This window comes from Argentina anserina, chromosome 7 (assembly GCF_933775445.1).
Source record: "Argentina anserina chromosome 7, drPotAnse1.1, whole genome shotgun sequence".
NCBI lineage: Eukaryota > Viridiplantae > Streptophyta > Magnoliopsida > Rosales > Rosaceae > Argentina > Argentina anserina.
In genome coordinates, this window is record NC_065878.1 from 22236299 (window position 1) to 22257927 (window position 21629).

At 36.3% G+C, this 21629-nt stretch overlaps 2 protein-coding genes across 3 annotated transcripts; one reads left to right on the plus strand and one right to left on the minus strand.

Moving 5' to 3' along the window:
• The first annotated feature begins 2284 nt into the window (after positions 1-2284).
• Positions 2285-4576, plus strand: LOC126801921 (protein DETOXIFICATION 49). The gene has a single exon (XM_050529414.1). The coding sequence runs from the start codon at positions 2349-2351 to the stop codon at positions 4035-4037; it is 1689 nt and encodes a 562-aa protein (XP_050385371.1). The 5' UTR covers positions 2285-2348; the 3' UTR covers positions 4038-4576.
• Positions 4577-19297: 14721 nt separating this feature from the next.
• On the minus strand, positions 19298-21404 carry LOC126802086 (BAG family molecular chaperone regulator 1). 2 transcript variants are annotated; one of them, XM_050529629.1, is made up of 5 exons: positions 21261-21404; positions 20564-21182; positions 20217-20473; positions 19979-20125; positions 19298-19880 (listed from the first exon to the last, which is right to left on the minus strand). In XM_050529629.1, the coding sequence occupies exons 2-5, from the start codon at positions 20817-20819 to the stop codon at positions 19458-19460; spliced, it is 1083 nt and encodes a 360-aa protein (XP_050385586.1). In that variant the 5' UTR covers positions 20820-21182; positions 21261-21404; the 3' UTR covers positions 19298-19457. The 2 variants fall into 2 exon arrangements, with proteins under 2 accessions (XP_050385586.1, XP_050385587.1); XM_050529630.1 differs by lacking the exon at positions 21261-21404 and having other exon boundaries at positions 20564-21220.
• Between the last annotated feature and the right edge of the window lie 225 nt (positions 21405-21629).

Genomic DNA, 21629 nt, shown 5'->3' on the forward strand with positions numbered 1-21629 from the left:
GCAGCTAGAACGCGCATGTTAAGCTAACATGGTCTTTTCCTTCTTTGGGCATCGACGTACAGTTGTGTTGATTGCGACTCTTTTTTTTGCCATATTTGGCGAGTCCCATTTGTCTGTCCCAGCTCTTATTCGTCTTTGCCCTCTGGTAGACAGTACACTAGCTTGAAGGAAATCCTTTTTATCCCCTAGCTTGATTTATCTCTCATCTTTTTCTTTCGGAGAATGATAGCAAGGTTTTACCTTTCATCTTTTCTAGCTCTTTTTTTGTTCAATCGAAAAGCGAAATATATCGTGTTCTGATTGATTTCCAGATTACCTTGTGAAGCACGAGATGATCAAGCTTAAGAAGTCTCTAACAAGCAATTATCAAATACGTGACTTTCATTAATTGGTGTTTAGGTAATTAAATCGATAGTGTCCGTTAATAGTATACTTCAATCAAGTGTTACTTCAGCTAGTATTGAATCGATAACCTCAAAGTGAGTGTTCAAATTCAATGAGTAAGAGTACAACGTAAAATGAGAATTGACGAATGTAAAAGTACCGAAGTAGAATGTTGAAAAGAAAAGGTTGATATATATTGGCTATTTTTATGACCTCTTTCTTGGTCAATTACGGTATCTTGTAATTTCACTCTAGTGTTCAACCGAAAGTTGGACTCTCATAAAATGACAAGAAAACATGAGGAGACATTCTCCTAATAACTACAAAATGAGGTCGATCACACGCACGATTGCCCTTATGTACTGATAGCACAAACATTCAAAGCGAGTTTGGAACTCAAATCTTGGGGGTCAAAGTCGATGTTAAAGCCACCCAATATGAAGCATATGGAAGAACTTTCTACACGTTTTTATGACTTAAACTAGCGTGTTTGTCTTAATAATTTGACTCGAAGAAAAGGGCTTATCACTTGATATTTATTACATGCCCCTTTCATTAGTGGTTTAGAACCTCCTTTAATATGTATCTGAGATTCATAAACATCTAAAAACAGTGAAAGAAACAGCCCACTCGATTCATATATGTGGATGTGTGGAACCATGAATGCCATCCACTTGGCAGTGTTCCTCTACTGAGGAGCCACCTGTAGCAATAGGACTTTCCACGGCTTCATCAAATTCATATAAGAAAGACTTCAGAGGAAAAAAAAAAACAATCAAAAGCTTACTTATCGTAAAAGATCATCTTCATTATTCTCACTCAAAAAAGAACTAAAAAAAGAAAACATTCCACTTTCGGTAATGGGGTTCAACCAAAAATGGTGACATTCACCCCTAAATATTGTCCCGTCCACTAAAGGAGAGATGAATTAACATATCCAATTTCGACAATCGACATGGTTTTGAATGAGAGAGCTTCCGTATGAGACCCCACGTCCTTGTGAAGCTATGGCCTGCCTTTCACTTCCTGCGATTGTTTAACTTTGTGCGCCTGCAGCTAAGAGTTGATTATTACAAATAATAAAGTCGAAAATTCTATTAAGCAGTGAATGCTACTTCACTATCTTAATGGTTATTGCTTCAATAATTTTAAGACATTTTATCGAACATATTATTTCTTATGTATTACTGTGTATTACGGATGCTTTTATTGTTGCTCGATGGATCAACCCAATTTTTTATTTTTTTACATATCCACAGGTAATAATTAAAAAAAAACCCTTGTGAAGGGAGGCCAAAGTGGTGGAGCAGCTTGCATTGAGTTGAGCCAATTGTACATCGGCATAATATATGTCCCTTAATCTTCGGCCTACGCTACCTCAGTAGTTTTCGAAAAATTTGCTTTTGCATCATAAATGGGTCCCTAATCAATGGGCTTCATCGGCCTCTATGTAAAATCCATGTCCAAGTATAACTGGCCGAGAGTCTTCCTTGTCCCATTTCCCTCTGTCAATTTGTCTAATCCTTCTTAATCGAAAACGTTACAAACTTTGGCAGTGACTTGATTAATCAATCTAAATTAAATGTCTGATTAATGTTGAGATTTGAAGACCTAATTGTAGAACAAAAAAACAAACACAAACCACCAGCTTATAAATCAGATCCATCTCACCAAGATCTTAGTTCTGCAGAAATATTTTGTTTCCTTTTTTGTTGTTGTTTGCTCATGGTGTTTGTGATACGAAAGTGGATTTTACACCCAATTGTCACTAGGGTTGTGCTGGCCGGTCATCACAAAGACACAATAGTCCCTCCAAAAAAAGCAGCCACAATATTCAAAGCTCATCAAACCCCTATATAAACCTCTTCACCCTCTGCCTCTACAGACCCCCACATATCTCTCCCATCCTCTCAAGCTTTGATTCCAATTCATCCTCATCAGCCCACAAACAGATATTAATCACAATGTGCAAGATGACATCTCCTCCTCTCTGCAACGGCAATTCAGACTTTGCGTCAAATAAAGACACAAACACAGAAGACCAGAAGCGCCGTCTCACCGCCCCATTGATCCCCAAAACCACAACTCATCCCAGAAAAGAGCAAAAACCCCAGACAATACAGAAACCCCAGAAATCCCATTTCACTTTGGCTATGAAAGAAGCGAGTTCCATAGCTAGTATTGCTTTCCCTATGATCCTTACTGGGCTTTTACTCTATTCCCGGTCCATGATCTCCATGCTCTTCCTCGGCCGCCTCGGTGACCTGGCCTTAGCCGGCGGCTCCTTGGCCGTCGGCTTTGCCAACATCACCGGATACTCTATTCTTTCCGGTCTCGCCATGGGAATGGAACCCATTTGCGGCCAGGCTTTTGGTGCCAAGAAACATACTTTGCTTGGTCTCTGTTTGCAAAGAACAGTTCTTCTTCTTGTACTGATCTCCATACCAATTTCAATTCTCTGGCTCAATATGAAGAAAATCCTAATTCTTTGTGGCCAAGACGAGGCAATTGCCATTGAAGCCCAATCATACCTCCTCTGTTCACTTCCCGATCTTCTTGCTCAGTCTCTGTTGCACCCTTTGAGAATCTACCTACGGTCTCAATCCATCACTCTGCCTCTGACATTCTGCGCAACTCTGGCGATCATCCTACACATTCCTATCAACTACTTTCTCGTTTCGCACCTCAATATGGGAATCCAAGGTGTTGCCTTAAGTGGGGTTTGGTCGAATTTCAATCTGGTGATCTCTCTGATAATCTACATCATTATTTCCGGCGTGTACAAGAAAACTTGGGGAGGTATTTCAAATGAGTGTTTACGAGGATGGAAGACTCTTCTCAATCTGGCCATACCAAGCTGCATTTCAGTTTGCCTTGAATGGTGGTGGTACGAGATCATGATCTTGCTCTGCGGTCTGTTACTGAATCCAAGAGCAACTGTTGCGTCAATGGGGATTCTTATCCAGACCACTGCATTAATCTACATCTTCCCTTCTTCTCTGAGTTTCAGTGTATCCACACGTGTTGGGAATGAAATTGGAGCAAACAACCCCGAAAAGGCAAAGCTCGCAGCCATTGTGGGGCTCTGTTGCAGCTTCATTCTAGGCCTAACAGCCCTTATCTTTGCAGTGATGGTGAGAAACATATGGGCCAGCATGTTTACTCAAGACAAGGAAATCATAGCACTCACATCGCTGGTCCTGCCCATAATTGGCCTCTGCGAGCTCGGAAACTGCCCGCAGACAACCGGCTGCGGCGTGCTGAGAGGCACGGCGCGGCCGAAAGTTGGGGCCAACATAAACTTGGGATGCTTTTACATTGTGGGAATGCCGGTGGCGGTGGGGCTGGGGTTCTTTGCTGGATTAGACTTCATGGGACTGTGGTTTGGACTTTTGGCGGCTCAGGGTTCCTGTGCTGTGACCATGTTGGTGGTTTTGGTTGTTACAGATTGGGAATATGAAACCCAGAAAGCAAAACAGTTGACAGGAGCTGCTGGAGTTGTGGATGACAGCGCAGAGGTTAAGGAAGACAAGCCAGACAAAGCTGAAATCAAGGGAGATGACCGTTCATTTCTATTAGGTGATGAGTTAGATTACGCTAATGATGATGACAATAATGAGAGTAGGAGTAACAATAGTGATTCAAATGTTTAGATTAATCCCCTCGTCTTTTAATTCTTTTTTTTTAGGGTCTTCTTGTTTGTCCTAATGTGTATAGTAGTCTTTGGGTGCATGTAGATCAAGAGCAGAGGGTTCTGTCTTTGTTTTGGGGGGAGAAGGGTATTTGTATTGGAACGACTAGCTCTGTCCCATGTTCAAAATTCATAGTTGCAGTGAAATTCAATGGTAAGCTGTACATGTTGAATTTCCAAAGGAAGTGGCTAGAAATTGTACATGGTCATCTCCACCCTTTTCTGCATTTGACAATTGGATACAATCATTGAAGAAGAATTACTTTGCAAATCACAATCTGTCCTTCACTCCGTTGGTTTGAATTTGATCAGAAGGAACAGACAGCGTCTCTCTGTTTTAAGTTGTTTTCTTGCACAGTTTGGTAGTTGATGCAGTGGTAGTAGACCATACAAGAAGTTGGCTAGCTATCACTATATGGAGGGTTTTAAAAGTGATGTAACTTGCCATTGTTGCACTTAAGATTTGAAATTAATGTATCGATTCATTGACATATTGTGGAGTCTTCATGTACTAAAATGTGGAGTTTTAGATTACACATAAAAGTGAAACAAACAACTATACTTATATATAAAAGCTTAATTTAAGTCTCTTTACACACATTATTGTGACATCATTTTGGACAGTCATTGTAATTTAAATATATAAATTACTTTGAGATGTTCAATTGAGTGAATTGACCAACCATATGTTTGTTTTTATTCAAATGTAACCTCTTCATTCAATAAGAATTAAGATTATTGACCAACAATACATATCAAGCTATATGTGATACAAAAATAGCAATGGTACAAATAAGAATGTTTGAAACTTGAAGGTTACCAACTATTGAGAAAATATTGTATACAAGAATTGGATATAGGCTTCATAATCCTTAAAAGCAATGCCCATCAGATGAAGGTATTAGATGACTGATTTATCAAAGTCACGATACTTGCTGGGAGTTGAAACATAATCAGTTAGTCGCATTGAATGGCTGGAGTCAGCTGGCCGGCGGTGCAGAAGGCCGGACGGCTACAAGTGCAGGACTTGGTCATGTACCTCTAAGAAACACGTTTTCGGGTAACATGATCGATCATGATGTAGTCATTCACATGCAATTAATTAATAAGAACAACATGCAGTCTAGCTAGCTTTGAGTATGCATGAAACCAGGAATCTTACTATTACTCCTGCAAATCGATGAATGGTGGCAAGTGAGATAGCTAAAAGAAGCAAGATGCTCATCACAAAGAAGCTCCGGTTGTACCTCAACTTGCAGGCTTTCCTAATCCAGAAGTAGTCATATACTCATATATAACTCCACTCCTTTATAGATCAATTCAGGACTTGACATGGACTAACTCTTCTTATAAACCTCTGATCTGTTGCCTTTTCTTTGTTAATCAATATCAGAGTGGTGAGATTGCATAGGAACTACAGCACACAACATCTGAAATATACACATATATACCATTATTCTCTGTGTTTGAAAAGTATATGACATTATTGCTGCAGAAGATTGATGCTATAGCTCAATTACAATTTTGTTGCACATATCTTCATTAGTCTAGATGCTAGATTATTCTGAATAATTTCTATCAACTGTTGCTCTTCAGCAACTCGATGTGTATGATTTGACAATTTAAAGTAAAGTGTTCAATGAGTTATTTTTAAAAAGTTGAGATATTTGGTTAATTTAATATGTTATACCTACCACATCCGAAAAGTTGATAACAGTTTTTATTTTTTTGATATCACTCATAAAACAATATCAATTATCGGATATGAAATGTATATCATACATTCGTGTATAATAGAATTTTCCTAAGATATTTATAATTGACAATATATAAAACAAGCTCTCATTTGTCTAATAGCACTGGTTCTCGATCACCATTATTCATGCTCTTATTAACTGAGAGACAATTCAAAACATAGCACTGACTTACACTTGCACCAATATGAACGAACACATAGATTATATCAAATACAGTACTACTTGTAAGAATTTGTCTGTCTAAGTTCTAATTCCCTTATTTAGCAAAAAAAATATGGAGATACTTATTATTGACGACATAAAAAAAGAAGCTTTGTATAGTTATCACCACCAAAATTCATGCTCTGATTAACTTCAAGTCAAGACGGGAGAGGATTAAAAAGGACGACGTGCATTTGCACCAACACGGTCAGATAATATCAAACAGTATTCGATTAGTCAAAATAATTTGACTATATAATATCAAGGGTACGGTGAAGACCATCTAATAGGTGCTATGTCTCTTACAATGCCGGTACATACAACTATACAAGAAATTCTGAAGAGAGACAATGTGTTAAAAGAATATTTTTACATAAGAAAAAACTTGAACTTACATTCATTTACTAATTGATTTAGTTTGAGTTGAATACAATTCAACGTACAATTATTCCTTAAATAGCTGAAGTCATCATTAAGTTGAGCAATGCCAAATGCTAAACTAAAGAGTGAATGAAGAGGAGATCATCCGTGTTTAATTTTAAATGTTCCAGCCATCCCCCCGCGGCCCTGCCATTATAGAAAGTTATCATAAAATTCATTTGGTTCCCTCACCTATTATTTTCATGAAAATCATTGGTCTATGTTTGAGCTACCATAAGATCGAGAAGCAGCAAGTCATTCGATATTGGGGTTGACATTATACTGTATTGGGTTACACACTACGAGTGGTGTATTGTATATAGATTTAGTGGGAGTTTTAAAGAAATCTATGAAATTCAAAAGTCTAAGTGTATTCAATACAGATTTTTAATTATCCATACAAGTCTATGTGTATTCAATTAGGATTTTAAAAAGTCATTATCGAATCCATAAAAGTCTAAGGGTATTTAATCATGATTTTTTTAAAATGAATAGAAGTCTGTAAGTATTCAAAATATCATTCATACTTATGGAATTATAAACTTATGAAATCTCATGGACTTTGTAGTGTTAATTATACACACCACAATCCAAAAATTGTCTAACCTCTAAACCAAATATTTTCATGGACTTTTCTATAAACTTTTCTCATTGTATTTTGTTTTCTCCACTATTTTTCTTTATTTTATTTTTGTCTTTTCTTTACCAATTTTTGTTCCTACAACCCAACATGTTTATTCAACCTATAATCTCATGATTGTTGTCTTCTTCTTTATGTTATGTTCTTACCTTGTATCTTTATACTTGCAAAAATCGTATTCTCATATGTGGACACATGTTAAATGCTAACAATAAAAACAATGACGATAAAAAAAGTACGTAAGAAGAAATGAGAATAATAATCATATAAATGTTTCATAAACACCGACTTCTTTAGCTTAAAACTTCCGGAACAGTTTATTTACTTCCATTTATTTGGTACATATTGGTCGATATATTAAATTTGAAGGGTCTATTTTATTTTCTTATAAATAATCAAGGTTTTCTAATTCTTTGTAAAAGATACAAGTTATACAACCAATAAATTTGCTTAGAATAAAAAATTGTTCCGTAGAAATTTTTTCTTAACATGCATTAAATCCTCATCCAATAGCATCAACGAGGCATCAGAGAACTCATAAGGCCAGCCTAGATACATAAGACGTAGCCGGGAGTGAAGCAAACTATCACAAAACTGTGGGTTTGTAATTGAGAGACATGGTATGCACATACATTATGAATACTGAGAAATCTATAGAAGTCGATCAATATGAATTATGTGTATTTCATGAATCAATAAAAGTCTGTACAAATCAGCAAAAAGTATGTGGTTGAAATCAATGATTTTAACAATTTTATGAGAGTTTGTGTACTTTTTAAAAAATATATGGACTTTTCAAAAAGTTGTTAATTAAAATAAGTCAACACAAATCTATATACAATACACCATCTAAGATTATTAATTTTGAGATTTTGATACATATTCCTGTATAGGAAAATGATTGTTTGTTTTAAAAATTTGAGCCTTAAAGGCCTTAATTATATGTGGCATATCTTATCACATAGCCATGTCACCTTTTTATATAAAAGCATGTTATGTTATTTTTACTACTATAAAACAAGGACTTAAATACTACCAAATTACGAACTTCTGAAAATACCGTTTTCATATCACACTGACAAACAAACAAATAATGGTATTATAATCAAAATTTAAATAAGTTAAAATAAAAAATATTATGTCCTCTCAAATTTTAATCACTAAATTTTTCACAGAGATAACTACTCACTTTTTGCATACCCATAGAGTGTCGATGGTTTCTAGTTATTGATTAAAAAACTATCATATCCTTCACAAATCTAATAGTTCTAAATTATTCTTTTTTTTTTCAATAAAATATATGTCGTATAAAACAAATCTTTATTTTATTTTATTCATTGTTTTATAACACTCATTCCTAAATTTAATCGCCAATTTTTTTTAAACGTGAATTCAAAAATATATATATACATATACAGTTATACACATACACACATATTACTCATCCAAAAATAATGTATATATAGGCCCTTATATATAATTCTTCATAAAGAAATTTGATAAGAGTATTTATTTTCATATGGTAAATAGGGTATTTCATATGAGTAATTATGATCATAAGAGTAAAAAAGAATAAATCAATACACTAGAAAGTCAAAAATTGGAAAGAAATCTCATAAAAATATGGTAACTACCAGTCTACCATATATATCTCGACAAAAATAAGGTAACTTGCTATTATAATTACTTTTTCAAATTGAAATCTTAATTATTTCTGTGATTGAATAGATAAGAAATTATCACTAAATTAAATTGATAAAAGATATGATTGTCTTTCACTAAATTATAATATGACATGATTTTATTTAAAAATATGATGTGTCCATATAACAAGGCATGCCATATATGATTAAGGCCTAAATTTTTAAGGCCCTGTATCACTGCTCTTCCTGTATAACCAATTAGTACGACATGGATTATTTTCTTGTTGACAACCCTCTCTTTATTTCGATCTTTGATTTCCTATACTTATTAGTATTATTACAAGCTGTATAATTGTACATAGCTGCTTCAACATATATATGATTAATCGTGGAGGAGTGGCCTTTACTTGCGGAAATTAAAATGACAAGGACAGAAGTTGACCGATGAAGTTGTATTATGTTGGAGCCAATGTGCATTATTTTGGAGTGCCTTGCCTTGTATGCTGGGTGGTCAAACTCAATTGAATCATAGAGATCCCTCCCATGCAGAAATATCAGTGCTAGCTAGCAAACACTACCAAATGCATAAGACAGATAATATATAGTCCCCATGCCGCAAATGGTTGACTTTGATTTGGTTCTTGTTATATATTATGAAACTACTTGTCTGTATAAGAGAATATGTATATATGTTATAAAATACGGCACTAATCATGCATGCGTACGTACTGGGTATACTATACTTTCATTTATTAGCTAGTATTGTGCCATTTGTAATGATACCATATATTTGGCTTAGAAATTTGCTCATTATCATCAGCTATATATTCAGCTTCATATATTGTGATTAAGCTGTTAACTTGTTATACACATATATACATACACCTCAATTCGCCTGAATAGTTGATCGATTATCTGTTACCTTCTTCTATTGGTTGATGAAATTAAAGTTATTGAACATAAAATATACTTATATAAAGGCTTAGATTAATGACAAACGCATAATTTCGCAACTATAAATTAATGACAAAAGATAAGTATATCCTATTTGGTCAAGTACCTAGGTAACTACATACTGATCGATCCATAATGAACCTCTCCTCTATGTGTTCCTCTCTTAGTTTATGTTTTCCAATGACATTAATTCCGTTTACTGTAGACTTATAGTACCTTCAGAGAACAAGTTCAATTTATCCCTAGTTCGCTATAATCTCCACAATACCTAAGATCTCTCCTGAATTCTGATGTTCTTTGACTAGTAATGTTCTTGGTAACATTTAAAAATGATTTCCGTTCAGTCGTTCACACATACTTAAATTTGAGAACCGAAGCGCAGATAATGCACCAGTCTCTACTATCCATATCGATATGATCCCAAGTGTACGTAAGATCATCTAATGTGGAAGATATATATAGAATCTTCAATTGTCGATGATATATGCACACATGAAAATGGCACTTTATCTCTTATTCATAAGGAAAGGACAGTCAGACTCAGACCTAACGATGAAGTGCATGATATGGAGTAGTGGGCATGCAATGGCAAGCAGCTCTTAAAAGCCACGAAAGTGATCATGATTGAAGGGCATTGTCTATGGTATCAAGGGTCCGTATGTGATTGCATACAGCTTGTCCTTATATTACAGGACAACTGAATGGAGACAATGGAGCTGAATATAATGGATAATGCAGGTCTAAAAGGGCGCGGAATTGCAGTTTACAATCCATACACTATGACTAAATGATCAATTAGTTATTACTTAATATAATGAATTGCCTGCATGATATGCATGGGTGGTAGTACGTTAGGCTGGTATTGACGAGTATCGAATATGAGAGATTAAAATTTGCTTGCTGGGGATATTGGACTTTAAACCTAATGATTTCAATATTTTATTCATTCTGTGGACAATTTTATTTGGCCGGCAGTACTCTATGCTGCATTAAACGTATGCGATCACAATTAAAGAATTGGTTAGTCTACATTTCAGTCAACGAACATTATAATTAAAATCAGTTGAATTTATGTGTTCATGGCGGAACTGCAGAAGCTTAGTTCTACGTTCAATGGAAAATCTAAATAAGTTAATAGAATTAGAACAAACCAGCAGATAAATTTAAATAAGAAAGAGAGAAGAAAAAACAAAAGAGAAAGACGACATTATCGAACAAAATGCCTGCCGGAATGTCAATCGCGGATTAATAATATATATCAGGCTGGGGGCTGCCGGCCTGAACTTATATGAACATCTAGCCATTTGTATGTATTTGTGGATTTTCGATTCCGTATACTCAAATGAGCGAAAATGTTTGGAACGCTCACATTGTTTAATTAGGGTTTGCAAGCTGCAAAAATCATTTGATACTAACACTACGATTTAGTACTTAGCCTATACAATGTAGGAATAGTAGCTATCAATCTCGAGTGCGCGTATGTGTAATTCAGAAAAATTGTAAGCTTTTAGAATAGAATTTGTAGCCTTCCACAAAATGTTTATCTTATCTTGGTTGAACTCCATGTCATTCTCCATTCGTGATATACAAAGTAAAAAAGACAACTTTGCAATATACGAACTTGAAGCCAATTGCTTGAGTGCTCATATTGGATTTCGAGTGTAGATCGAATTCTAAGCGGACTTGTAGAATAACAAGTGTTGCTACACGCGAATGATATAACACATCTCGTACGATTTGTAGAATGATTTATGCACAGTAAAATTAGAAGAGATGGAATGAACATATCAATTTGAAATTGAAAATGAAAGATGTCTTTAGTTACTCTGAATTAAACTTAGACACAAACTTATCTGCTGGATATATAGTTTGGAATTGAAGTAGACGTCCCATCTTACTCTTCTGCCGGATAAGTCAATATATATGTCGATGACTTCAGACGCAATATATAGTTGAGACGTACGCAATCGAGTCCAATTTGAACTCGATCATGTATATATCTTTTTCTATAGTTGTAAAAAGATAATGGACCACAAAGATATTCACCAGTTCCATTGAAGCTAAAGTAATTGAGCAGCGAATATCTCTACCAGTTCTTAATCAGCCGACGTATTTTACGTACCTGTGCATGCTTTGGCAGTTAATTAACTACAAGGTTTTAACCTAAACAAAGAATTCGTTACAAGCTTAATTATTAAATCCTATCCACAAGCTACCTCAAGTCCGAACTCTAAATTGTAAGGGTCATTGTGAAAATGGCGGAACCAATACTTTTTAGATATCCTGCAATATGATACGGTGTATATATTTAATAAGAATTAGGCACCGCTCTTTTTTTTTTTTTAGGTTATGAACGTTGTAAAATCAATTAGCAGTCTATTTATTTCTGTCGAGCTTGTTGCTTATTATCTTGACATTCTGATAACAGTCGGTCTTACTTAATTATAAATTTATAATGATAAAACCTTTAGTTTAGAACTAACGTCCTTTTTCATTATTATTTTATAGAGATCGGTTTGTTTGTAGTTTAATGTTTATCTTTCATTTAATAACAATTAAAGTCAGCCATGATAAATATATGCATCATGCGACTCAATCGATAAGATTCTGAATCTTAGTTATTTTTTTTGGTTCTGTACTGTACGTAAATCTGTGATCGTAATTTATAAGTTAAGGGAAAACGCGAACTTCTTTTTTCCCTGGGTAAAAAGTCCTGTATCTGATATTAATCCAAAGAGTTTGAATATTTTTTTCAAGATTTCATCCATGCATGCATTCAATTCGTTTGATTTATTCGTAGCTGGATACTGCGTGCAGTTTGGATGGGATCAAATATGAAGCCCTAAAGGAGCCAAAATTGAACGGGAAGAGAGACTTTGACATTGATTCAAGAATGACCACTGAAACTGACTTAGTGGCCGAGAGAGGGGAGAACAGCAGGCGGTGGCATCCTACTGAGGAGACAATTTGGAACGATGAAAACCAATTAATCGATCACCACCACGTACCCGGCCAGGGTTCAGGGAATGATAAATTTAGCTCCCCATAAACCAGCCTTGAAAGATCATCATGATAAACATATGATGACTTTGTACCAAGTATCTATGATTATTTTATTTGTTAATTAGTTGCATACTGCGTAATTTTGCATGTTGGTGAATCTGAATTCTGAATGGCCGTAATTCCGTGTCAACTTCATCTTCAAGCAGCTGGACCTCTTGGAGGCCATCAAAAGCCAGAAAGCCATCTTTTCTTTTCCTTTTCTATAGAGTTGCCGATTCTTAGCTCTCTCTTTCAGAACAGAATCTACATTTCTTATATATTGAACTCATAATCTTGAACGTACGTAATATAATTATTGAGTGCTTCCACCCTTTTTCATTTGCTTATTTTTCTCGTCATCTGTAGTTAGGTAAGTGATTTGGAGTACAAAGTGGAGGATGACTGATTGACTTGCTTAATTAAGAAACAAAACGCATGTTTATTGTGTTTATAATCAGTAAAAGGCATGTTACCCTGGTGCTAATTCATGCGGGATTTTGGATGGCATGGCTAGCTAGTCGATATAGTTAGTGCCTACATATTATAAGCAACATATGAATCCTTAAATTGTTATTCCTTGTAACGTGTTGGGTTATGGCATGCATGAGATTAACTAGTGATTATATCGATCTGTAGCATCTCTAAAACATGTCATATGTAATGAAGTGGGGCATATAAATAATAATGTTCATGTATATATAAAGATATTCGATCAGATGCTCCAGCCTTCCAATTAAACAGCAGATAAGAGAATAAGAGATAGCGACCTACATACCCAGTTTTATTACTTCATATTCTCACTAGCTACATACCATCTACACTGTTACGTTTGAATGAATAACAGTGGAAGCTTCGATTCATCTGCTGATCGACATAATAATGCACGTCAGTTAGGGCATATGCACTCCATTTACTTTATCACACCACCAATCAATCAATTAAATTGCCACCATCAATTACTATTCACTGCAAATTGCATTTTTATATTAGTTTTTATGCAGCGGTGCATCTCCGTTGATTTATCAATTACTATTCATCGATTCATCAATTGTGATTTCATGTATTTGTACTCTAATAATTAGTATTCAATAAAGAAGTGAACAACAATGATAAACTTGTTTTATTTCATATAAAAATAAAGTAAAAGGAAATTAGAGGAGATGAAATGAGAAATTGGATGGAGATTGTGGAAAATATGAATAGGTATTTATAGGAGAAAATATAGTGTATTTTTTATAAACAAAATTCAAACGTTAAACGGTCAAAAAAATAATCGTTGAACAAATGTAGTCAATAGCCAAGTGGCAGCATATTATTGGGTTTAACACAAATATTTAGTGGTCTATCAATAATTGTGATGTGAGTGAATTACATGGGAGAAGAATTAGAAAGAAAAAAAATTAGATGAAGAGTGACACTTGCATGGCTCCACCAATTGCACCGTCAATCAATTGTTGTAGTTGTGATTGTTGAACTGATTATTTACTCGTGGGTCATATCTAATTTTTCTCCTACATTGCTTCAAACAATCAATCCATCAAAATTACCCGTTGTTTGCATGATTGTCTCTCTCCGCTGCATATGCTCTTGTACACCCAAGGGTCGATTTGTGGGGTGGGGGTTGGGGCTCCAATGTTTAATGAATTACGAATTATAGGGACGTACTTTTGCAGGAGAGGACATTTTAAAATATCCAAGAACTGCAAGTAGCTTTGATAAAAAAAAAAAACTGCAAGTAGCTAGCTGCAAACGTAAGATGTTTACATATATGAAAGAAGACTACTGAGTCCCGCGTTTGATGAAACCCGGACAGAGTCTGGGTGACACGATATCCACCCAACCGTAGCCAAACTTGGGAACATTCTTCGGCGCCGACGTCTACTTTCCAGAACGAAAAAGATAGATGGATATGGATGCATATATGGGTGCGCGAGGCTGCTGTGGCTAGGCCTTAGTTGCGCGCTGCCGTTTTTTAATTCACTTTGCACCGCAGAATGACTGGACCTTCCCTAGCTTACAAACCCTGATTAAAGTATGTACATGTGTTTTATCTTATTCGATCAATCACAAAAGGCATGCAGTACAAATTAAGTAGATGGATGAGGTCTTAGCTAGATTGATAATAAGGACGTGCAAAGTCATTTTTACACGTTAGCTTAGCAACACCCTACTCGGCTACTCATATCTTCTTCTTTGATCACAACTCGCATGCAGAGATATGTGTTGGGAATTCTCGATCTGATAAATAATTTGGTCAATAACATACAGTACTTTATAATTGAAAAGCCATCTGTATATCACCATCATTCTATATCAATAATATCTAATGTGTATATATGCGATCTTGTACATGTTATGCATCATTATCGTTAATTATACTTATAGCTTGTGTGATACGTATTAGCTGTGCCTAATAGAATGGTTGAAAAGCCAAGTAGTACTATCCTTAATCAAGCAGAAATTTGTGAAAAAACGCACAAACAACCCATGTATAATTGTGAGAGAAGGATATGTCGTGCCTAATAGAATGACTGAAAAGGCAATTGAGTAGTACTATGATTACTATCCTTACTCACACCAAGCACATTTCTGAAAACAAAAGCACGTACACAATCAGTTATTTTTGAGCTGAGACGTATGATTTCTCGAGAAGCAAAGGTAAAACTTGAATACAAATCATGACTTTTTTTAATTTCTCACGTACATTGATATGTATTACTAAAATGTGATTGGCTAAAAGAAAGAAGAAGAAATATCTGCGTGGGAATCAATGGTATAATTAAGTTCTGGATAAACATGGGATTTGCCGAGAAAAAAAAGATCGAGTAATAGAGAAGTAGGGATAATGGTCGTGATCAGAGAGACGACGTCAGGCCATAGATCATAGATGGTGGAAGAGAATATAGAATCTGGAAAAGTAAATGAGATTTGGTTAGAAGATGATTAATGTTAATGGTAATTAAAAATAGGTTTAACGGGGATAATGGCAACAACAGAGGTCGTGGCACCCTCTGTGGAGACAAAGGCTAACACGACACCGTACGGAACGAGCGCCACTTAGCCAGGCTCGGTGACCGAAGCAGTAGTTCCGATCCCGAGGCTCCGAGATCCAGGCTCGGTCGTCGTCATGGAATTCTCAGACAGCTTTAAACTCGATTAACAATGCCCCTTGATTCCGTGTCAACTTGGGCCTTCAATTCCTTTATTTTTCAAAACCAACACAACTTTCAACTTATTTTAGCCCCTTATCTCAATCATCTTTTTGTTCTTGAATCATATCTCTTCCCTTGATCAGATTAGAATGTTCTTTTGGGAATGTAGGATGATCTACGGCTTTGCTAGCTATCCGTATGACACCATGTGGTGTGGAAGATAGAGGAGATAATTCTGATTTAAGTGATGAGGAGCTTAGATCTTTAGATCTCAGTCTTCGATCGTGATATAATATTGTTTCCATCAAAACACGTAATACATTATTCGACACTAAAATATTCTTCTGTTTAGATCCAATGGCAATTTAAACTCTTTTTGTCATGAAAACTTAAGTGGGCGTTATTTGACATAAAACTCTTCTATGAGATGTAATGACAATTCGGTGAGTTTTTATGCCCGTTCGAGTTTAGAAATATCATGGGATTATGTTGTGATTTCATCTCAGACTTTGTGATTTCTATAAGCTCAGGTCATTCAATTGTAGATATTATCGTGTTTATGGTTGTAAATTAAGATGGTCATCTATTTTTGACAATTGTCGCTAACTCGCTATGATTCCATGGAAGAGAAAAGGAAGAAGGATGAACTTTGTACCCTTTCAATAAGAAAGAAAACGAGATACCAAAGACACACTACGTACAAAATTCAAAAGTTGAGTATAGCAAGGTGTAGAGTCAGTGTGAATTTGGAAATATAATACCAGAATTTGTTATTTTCAAACTTTGCAAGTATATGTATAATTATGAGTGTATTCTTCTAAAAAAAAAGATATAATTATAAGTATACCTGCACTGTCAATTGCTAAGTTCCAACATTACAGCGATAACGACGTTAATCGAAGAGAAGACGTTGAGTTGCATAGGGATCGGGGGACATTGATTTTTGGAAACAAGACTTGAAGGAGAGAGACGGTACTCAAGGTCAAAATGTGATCGCTGGTCGTTCATTTTCAAGCTACATATTTCCCTTTCCGTTAAGTATTATTGTATTACCACCATACCAGCCGATTGAATCATGCGCTGATGATCGATCTGCGCGTGGTTTGATCATCATTCGAAATTCTGATCGTCTCCGTGTGCTGAGATATTGCATGTCATTGTTTGTTTCCTACTTCTTGATCATGACAGAAGCACCACCTCGATCAATATTATAAGGCACTTGTTTAGCATCTATCTCCAGTTAACTGAGGTGATAATCCATGAATGCATCAGCATGCACTTGCTAAGTTGCTTAATGGCCTATACACGGTAATCCAAAGTAGAAGCTTACACAGCTCGGGCAGGCTTAAAGTCCTATATCATACGTGTTATGGAAACCAGCCTAATCAACAGGGGATTACCTACTTTCTAAAATAAGTTACTTGGTTCAAAGTACTCAATCTCTCCACTAAGACTACGAGTCAGTGAGGAATTGATCAACAAGTATAATCTACCGGCAACGATGATATTCGTATTAATATTATGAAAAAGGTCGGTGTCAGCTAGCTATAGGTACTTACATTGAATGAGGAAGTATGCATCATTTAGATTAAGAATAACCTCTGCTACTTGCTGGAAGACACATACAGAATAAGAAAAAGTGATGTGACAGGCATGGATCTAAAACCCTAATTCGTTTCCAGGCCGACTAATTATGTCTTATATCCAGAGACTGGAAGGTAAGTGCAAATTATGCATTGAGCCCGAATTCTAATTTATTAGGTGGTTTGTGTATCTTTGGTTCGGTAAGTACGACGGTCCAATCATCACTTGTAGTTAAAGACTAGGTATTACTCCATGATCCTAAATGTATACATGTTAGAACTATTTGAAAGTATAATTCCTACTTAAATCCATCTCTCCAAAAGGTCGTGGTCCTCGTCACCTCGTGGATGTCTGATTAAAATTACAAAATCTACAGAGATTTAGCATTTAGGAGGCAAGTCTGTCCAGATATCTTAATTAATATGTTTTTGGGAGGATCTAGCCATGCATATTTGCTTTGCATATATAGACGAGTCCATAGAGCCGTTGATGAGTGATGACCTTGTTAATTAGCAGGCCATCGAAATACAAATTTTAAGTCCAGATTATGTGATTGGGCCCTTAAGTACTGTTATAATTCCAAGACCAACTAATAACTTCAGCACTTAGGCCTTAAGCCACCCATCTCACTATGATCCGAAACCTACTCCTTCCTGCGTTAACCTCACATCTCACTATGCACCTGTAACTCTTAGCTAAAAAATATTCAGGCGTCTCACATCGCTAGCTAGCTTTACAGTTCAGGTACTTATCTATCCCTTCCCCAGTAGTATCTCCAATTTCCTCCTTGATAGAATCAATTTATCTATCTTTCTTGAGAGCTAAAATGGTTCTTATAGTGTGTAAATTTGTAACACGCCTCGGAGCCTTTCAGTAGGGCACACATTTTCTAGTGAAGCGCGAACAATCTTTACACTGAAGAAGAAAGAATCCGTCCGATCGAAAACATTTCCCATCAAAGTGGTGGAAATTCATTTCGGAACCGAACTTTGTGTCTATTTTTGAAAGTATAAGCCCCTGTTTGTTTTAGATATCTCACAACTGACTGCACATAAACAAAACACACGGAAATGATCTCTGCATAGAGCAATTAGTGAACTTGAATCTTGATTAAAAATAACCAATCGGCTTTCTTTTTAGTTGCAGACTTGCAAAGGTGGAGATATGCACCAGGCATTATTTGCAAGCAATTGGAATATGTAGACTGTCCAAGACCAAGCAGGAAAAAAGAAGGTTGAGAGTTCATATCAGTATGCTTAAATGCTTATCTCCTAATTAAAAATCTTGCTATTACTAGCAATGCCAACATATCTTACTTACATTACAAAGAAACAACTATAGTTTGGTCAACTGTTTTTATCATTACCACTATGGTCCTGTCTGAGTAATAGACTTTATATCTTAATAGCCTAGTAGTTATGATAGCCTACAACTTTTTTTGGATTCTGGAGGTTAAAACAAGAAGAAGGATTCTGATATTGGAAAGGTGAAGTGTGTAGAATAATCATGACCAAGGACACAACTTCTCTAATCCAGAATAGTTTAAGCAATTCACTGAAATCATGGTAAGGGTTAGTTAGTTTAACTATTTCATTGCCAGCAAATATAGCTTTCATCAATACCTTTCTTTTTGTCCGTTTGTAGCCTCTGCAGGAAGCAAGGTATAATTCATATGAAACCACCAAAAATTGTATAAGATTGAAGTAGGAGCTAAAATTTCTGAGAATAATTGCTCTATTAGGGCATGTATAGTATCTACAACAGTACAACCAAACCACAGAGATGGAATTCAAAGAAAGAAAAAACAATATTGATATTAGTAATCACTATTGGAGTAACCCCATTTATTTCTGGTGAACAATGACAGAGTAAAAGGGGTCGAAAACATTTTCTAAGTACAGAAAAGAATGCAAACCGTTTAGGATACAATATCAAAACACATCCAAAGACACACACAGACACTCAATCACAAACAATAGGTATATGGCTTTACTCGAACGACTCCCAATTAAATTTACGGTAGGTAGAACCATTGGCTGCTGAGGTTGTGGATGTAGATGTTGACGAGATTGGAATCAATGGCGGCATATTATCAAAAGTCTCCCACTGCGTGGTAACAATTGGCCCCGATGTCGAATGCCTTGACGATTGTTGTTGCTGTTGTTGTTGCTGTTGTTGCTGTTGTTGTTGTAGCTGCTGCTTTTGCCCTTGCTGCTGGGTTGTAGGTGAATTCCCAAGTGAATGCCTTGGTTGGTGCTCTTGAATTGGTGTTAGGACACGTCCATTGCCGTTGGAATGAACTTGTCTATGACTATGAGCTTGTTTTGGAATATGACCTCCATTACTACTAGGCATGGAGTTTTTGATTTTCAATACATCCAGAGTTTCAACATACTTCTGAACTCTTTTCACCTACAAACCATCCATGAACATTCTTCAAATTGGTACTTGAAATTCAAATTGAAACAAACATAAACAATGGTCCATATCCTATAAAAATCAATGCTTACCTGCATTTTCCTCTGCAACTTCACATCTCCATCTCCCACAATACCGTCTAACTTAAGCAACTGATTCATCAGCTGCTCAATCACTTTAAGAACATCCTGTTCTGCGACTTTTGCGCCCTTAGTAATAATTGTTTCAAGAGCAGACACCTACAAAATTCACAATTCCTAGTAAAATTTCCAAATACAAGACAATTATAGTACTAGTTACTTCTACTTTTACAAAGAACAGAACACAAACCTGACCGGCGAGCCGGTCTACATCCAAGCTGATTTCAGAGATAGACTTTGATGCCTTCTCCATTTTGGCATTGCGCCTCATCTCAACATACCGCTTTTCCTGGCTAAGAGGGTCTTCAACACACACAATCTTTGATCGGTCTTTGACCCCGGAAATGTCAAGAAAGGCCTTTGAATCCCTCTCCTTGTCTTTAAATATCAGCTTCTGATCCTGGTGGTGCAAACCCGTCGGTCCGACCAGCATTTTCTTCAACTCCCCTGTTCACAAAAAAATCCACACTTTCACACAATCACACACCACAATCATAATTCCCAACACCAAGAAATTAAAGTTGGAATGAACCTTACCAAAGGAAGCTTGCGCGCTAATACTGATTTCATGATACACAGACCCGTGCTTGACCCGGACACGAATTTTCGGCGGAGGCGCCAGGTTCCGATCAGAGTCCGGATTCCGTTTCTGGACCAACATTCCTCCCGGCCTGACCTCCCACTCCCCAGTCCCAGTCTCACTCCCACCATTCCCTGCTGCTCCTAAACTTCCATTCATACTTGACATTGACACTCCCACACCTGAACTCGTCTTGTTCTTCATCCTCATCATCTTCTCCCACCTCAAATTTCCCCGAAGATCTGCTTCAAATTCTTCCCAATTGCAACACACCCCTCCTCTCAGCACACAACAACAAAGCACTACAACTATTTAATCCACCGAACCCCGGCATATCACGCCAACATCCACGTGTTGTGTTCGGACAGAGCAAAAAGTACCAACAAAAAACCAGTCTCTGCTTTACACCAGAATCAATGGCGTCTTACAAAAGAAACTCCAAACCAAAAAAACACCCCACGTATATATCAAAAACTCCAAAAACCTTTCTTCAAAAACAAGAAAAACCAACAAAGCCGCTTCGGCTCCTCGGCTGAGATCTCTCACGGGCAATGTAGTCACACACAAGTCAAACAGCTGCGACAAATTCGCAGGGAAAGATTCAACATACAAAAAAAAAAGTCAACCCGAAGAAGAAGAAGAAGAGCTTGAAACCTGTGATGTGGGTGAAGACAAAGATATATAGGTGCCGGGAAAAACCAATGAGAGAGAATCAAAAAGAGTTCTCAATGGCTCTGTTTCTTCTGGTTCTGGAGAAGTCGAGGAGGAGAAGAGAGAAAGAAGGAAAATAAAAAAACAAGTGGCTGGACAGCTAAGTGAGGCTGTTGGAACCTTCATTATTATATAAGGAAATTAATGATTAATTAAATTATGGTAGATAATGCGGAAATTATTATTTATGACGACAGAAATGAAAATTGGTGAGGCCGTAGAAGCCGCCGAAGGTTAAAAAAAAACACGGACGGGGAGGTTAGGGTTGTGTTCCGGTGTGGTAACGCTGCGCGTGGAGGGAGGTCCATGGTG

Coding starts and splice junctions, on each gene's coding strand:
- LOC126802086 (XM_050529629.1), bottom strand. CDS start 20,819: ATGATGAGGATGAAGAACAAGACGAGTTCAGGTGTGGGAGTGTCAATG. Junction 20,126..20,216: donor TAGACCGGCTCGCCGGTCAG/GTTTGTGTTCTG, acceptor TGAATTTTGTAG/GTGTCTGCTCTTGAAACAAT. Junction 19,881..19,978: donor AGTTGCAGAGGAAAATGCAG/GTAAGCATTGAT, acceptor GATGGTTTGTAG/GTGAAAAGAGTTCAGAAGTA.
- LOC126801921 (XM_050529414.1), top strand. CDS start 2,349: ATGTGCAAGATGACATCTCCTCCTCTCTGCAACGGCAATTCAGACTTT.